This window comes from Notothenia coriiceps, unplaced genomic scaffold (assembly GCF_000735185.1).
Source record: "Notothenia coriiceps isolate Sejong01 unplaced genomic scaffold, NC01 NC01_scaffold00037581, whole genome shotgun sequence".
Classification (NCBI taxonomy): domain Eukaryota; kingdom Metazoa; phylum Chordata; class Actinopteri; order Perciformes; family Nototheniidae; genus Notothenia; species Notothenia coriiceps.
Genome location: NW_011370282.1, coordinates 1 through 3,154, shown reverse-complemented (window position 1 = coordinate 3,154; position 3,154 = coordinate 1). Strand labels below are relative to the sequence as shown.

Below are 3,154 nucleotides of genomic sequence, written 5' to 3'. Positions count from 1 at the left end.
AGACAGACAGAAGGAAGAAGTAAGTCTCTATCACCTACAACGTGTTGGAGCGCGAGAGACTTTAGGATGTTAGCCTCTTCAGACCGTTTACATGCACAGAAACCTAACACTACAGGAGAGGGCCTCTTTAAAGACTAATTGCAAAAAGAATACAATATTTAAATAAGAGATTCTATTTGGCCTCTCCTTTATTGACCCCAAAGTAAGAGTGTATTTAGTGAAAGCAGGATATTGATATTTTCCTCCTCTCTTCGTCAACATGTCTTGTGTTTTACTCCTGACTGATCTGGTGAAAGGAGCAGCTTTCTACTTCAGCGATCTAAGAATAATTCATGAGAAAGACGTAAAAAAACATCATGCAGTTTAAAAATATCCTTCAAACCCTTTAAATAGCCCGTCGGAGGAGGAGGCTCAGAAACAGGAATCCGAGGAGGCGTTTTCAAATGTCCTGACCTATAAAGATGAATCTTAAAGAGAGAACGGTTTCCCCTCCCTTGTCTCCCCCTCTTTTTGCCTCCCACAGAGGGGATATCAAACACTCCTTAATATTCAGAGGAGGTTCACACACTCATCCAGACCAGTCACATGACCTACTGGCAGTCTGGAGAAGAAAAACAAACAAATAATACATGACAGAAAAACGAACCAATCAGCTGAGCACAATCCCATGAAGACTGACAAATATTTAACAAACAATAAGAAAGATATAAATCAAAAAGTATTTAAATATTTTTTATTAAATGTGATTTAAAAAAAAAAGTCTAAATTCTGCAAAAAGAATCTAAAAATCAGAATGAGTTTTTTGTGTTGCCAAATAGCTCCCCCTTGTGGCCATTTCGAGGAAATGCACTTAACCATTGAAGCTGTGTGTGTGTGTGTGTGTGTGTGTGTGTGTGTGTGTGTGTGTGTGTGTGTGTGTGTGTGTGTGTGTGTGTGTGTGTGTGTGTGAAAGCAGTGGGTTTATCTGATTATTTTGAGGGTATTTTTGACAGATATAATAACAAGGTTTAAATGTACAGTGAGTCAGTTCCAGCTCCAGTCAGCTGACAACAATCCATTGAAAAATATTTTAAAAACAATAAGCAAAATATTAATCAAAAAACATTTTAATAATTTGTATTAAATGTGATTTAAAAGCTCTAGATTTTGCCAAAACAAATTATTGGAAAAATTGAAAGCAGCAGGTATTTATGAGTATTTTTGACAGATATAATAACTGGTTCAACTGGTTTGGATGTGCAGTGAGAACGTCTCCAGTTCAATGAGTCCTCCACATGAGCGCTGAGCGTGCACGGAGCTGAAGAGAGAGTGCACGTGAATCTTTCGCTTGCGTGAGCTTTCACATCTTTCATGCAGAAAGGCTATTTCTGTGTCCCTGGGTGTGGACTCACAGGCATGATGTCATTTCAGATTTAATAATAGATGGATAGATTTAATACAACGTCAACATTATCACGTATATAGTATATATATATATATATACCTATATAGTATTTCCTGTATGATTGAATTGTATTATATGTATTGTATCTGGGTGTTTTGTATAGAAAGAAATGCCTGTAATACCAGCATCTACTAGATTTTCATTCAATTAAAAGTGGCTTTGAAAACATTTTTTTTCCCAAAAAAGTCAGAGAATGAGTTTTTCTCCTCAGAAGCGTCACAGCCTGACACGTTTTATACGTTTTATATAAGAGGGTGTTACTGTGTCCTAATGCTGCCATTTCTCCTCTTCCTCGTCCTCCACTCCTCCTCCTCTTCCTCCTCCTCTTCCTCAGTGTTCCTGCGGAGCCACAAGAGTCTTGAATCTGTCGACCCTCAGTTCACGATGAGGAGGAAGATGGATCAGCTGAGAGAAGAGCTGGAGCTCACAGAGCATCTGAGAGACGTGAGAAACTTTAACCATTCAGTAGTTAGTGATGGATTACACGGAGAACAAAGTGAGATCTGAACAAGTCAAAATTCTGTAAAAAAAAAAAAACGGGTACATTTTGAGGAAAAATGAAAAAAGCAAATCAGATTTTTGACAAAAAAATCAGAATCTAAAGAAACGTCTGAAATCTTTAAAAAATCAATCTGAAGAAAAATTGAATTTTTGAGAAACATTTTTTATTTCTAAGATAAATCTTAAAAAAAAACTAAATTTCAGAGAAAAGTTTAAAAATCAGATTTTTGAGATAAAAGTGTAATATAAAACCTAATGTCTGTATTTCCTCTTTAGAGCATAGAGAGCCGTCTGAAGGTGGATCTCCCTGAAGATCTGGGCTCCTCTCTGATGGACGGAGTGGTGCTCTGTCATCTGGCCAATCAGATCCGCCCGCGCTCTGTGGGCAGCATCCACGTGCCCTCCCCTGCTGTGGTGAGAGATCAATACTTTATATATCATTTATAAAACGGACAAGTCAAATCAAGCAATCTGATTGGTTCTTAGCCGTGATATACTGAGCGTATACCACGGGTAGAATTGTAAGTTACTTTTCACAACAAGTCAGTATCCCTCCGCGTCTGAAAAAACAGTATACCGTTGGGCTGAAAAGTAAACTGCCTGCAGTTTGCTTTTCATACTGGAACAAGAAAGCAGCGGAGAAGTAACGGGCAGAAGCCCTCCTTTTTACGCAGCGGTCCAGACATAGACATCAAACGGCAAAACATATTCAGTGTGCAGTTCCTTTGGCATTAGGGCAGGGATATCTAGATACTTTCGAAGGTTTGACATAATGAATTGTGCTACTTTTAAAGCAAGCAACGATGTTTTCAAATCTGTAATCAAAGAGGTCCGCAAAAACAAATTAGTTTCAAGAGCAATGGGACGTTGTGTCCTCCGCAGCGTCACGTGAAGCGAAGTCCGTTTGTGATGACGCCGCAGCTGATCGTCTGACAGCAGCCAGATCAGTGCATGCGCTGCATCGTCCAATCAGTGAGCGATACACAGTAAGGGGGCGGGGCGAGTGTCTGAGGATTTCACCGGAGGATGGTCTCCTGGTTCCTCGATCCTCCGAAGACCACTGGGACGGAACTGAAGATGCTCAAAAGTAGGCAAGTTAATAAACAAGAGAGGCGATGTTACGATACCAATTTTAAGATAATGGTGATCAACGAAGCAGAGTCGTCGAGCAGCAAAGAAATATGGAGTTACTGAGAGTAACGTTAGAAG

The 3,154-nt window shown here is 39.5% G+C and overlaps 1 protein-coding gene across 1 annotated transcript; it reads left to right on the top strand.

Moving 5' to 3' along the window:
• Positions 1–1,587: 1,587 nt before the first annotated feature.
• On the top strand, positions 1,588–2,359 carry LOC104967707 (leucine-rich repeat and calponin homology domain-containing protein 1-like; the record flags this gene model as incomplete). The annotated part of the gene is made up of 2 exons (XM_010797222.1): positions 1,588–1,888; positions 2,222–2,359. Coding segments are annotated over exons 1-2 (312 nt in total), but the record flags the coding sequence as incomplete, so codon positions are not given.
• Between the last annotated feature and the right edge of the window lie 795 nt (positions 2,360–3,154).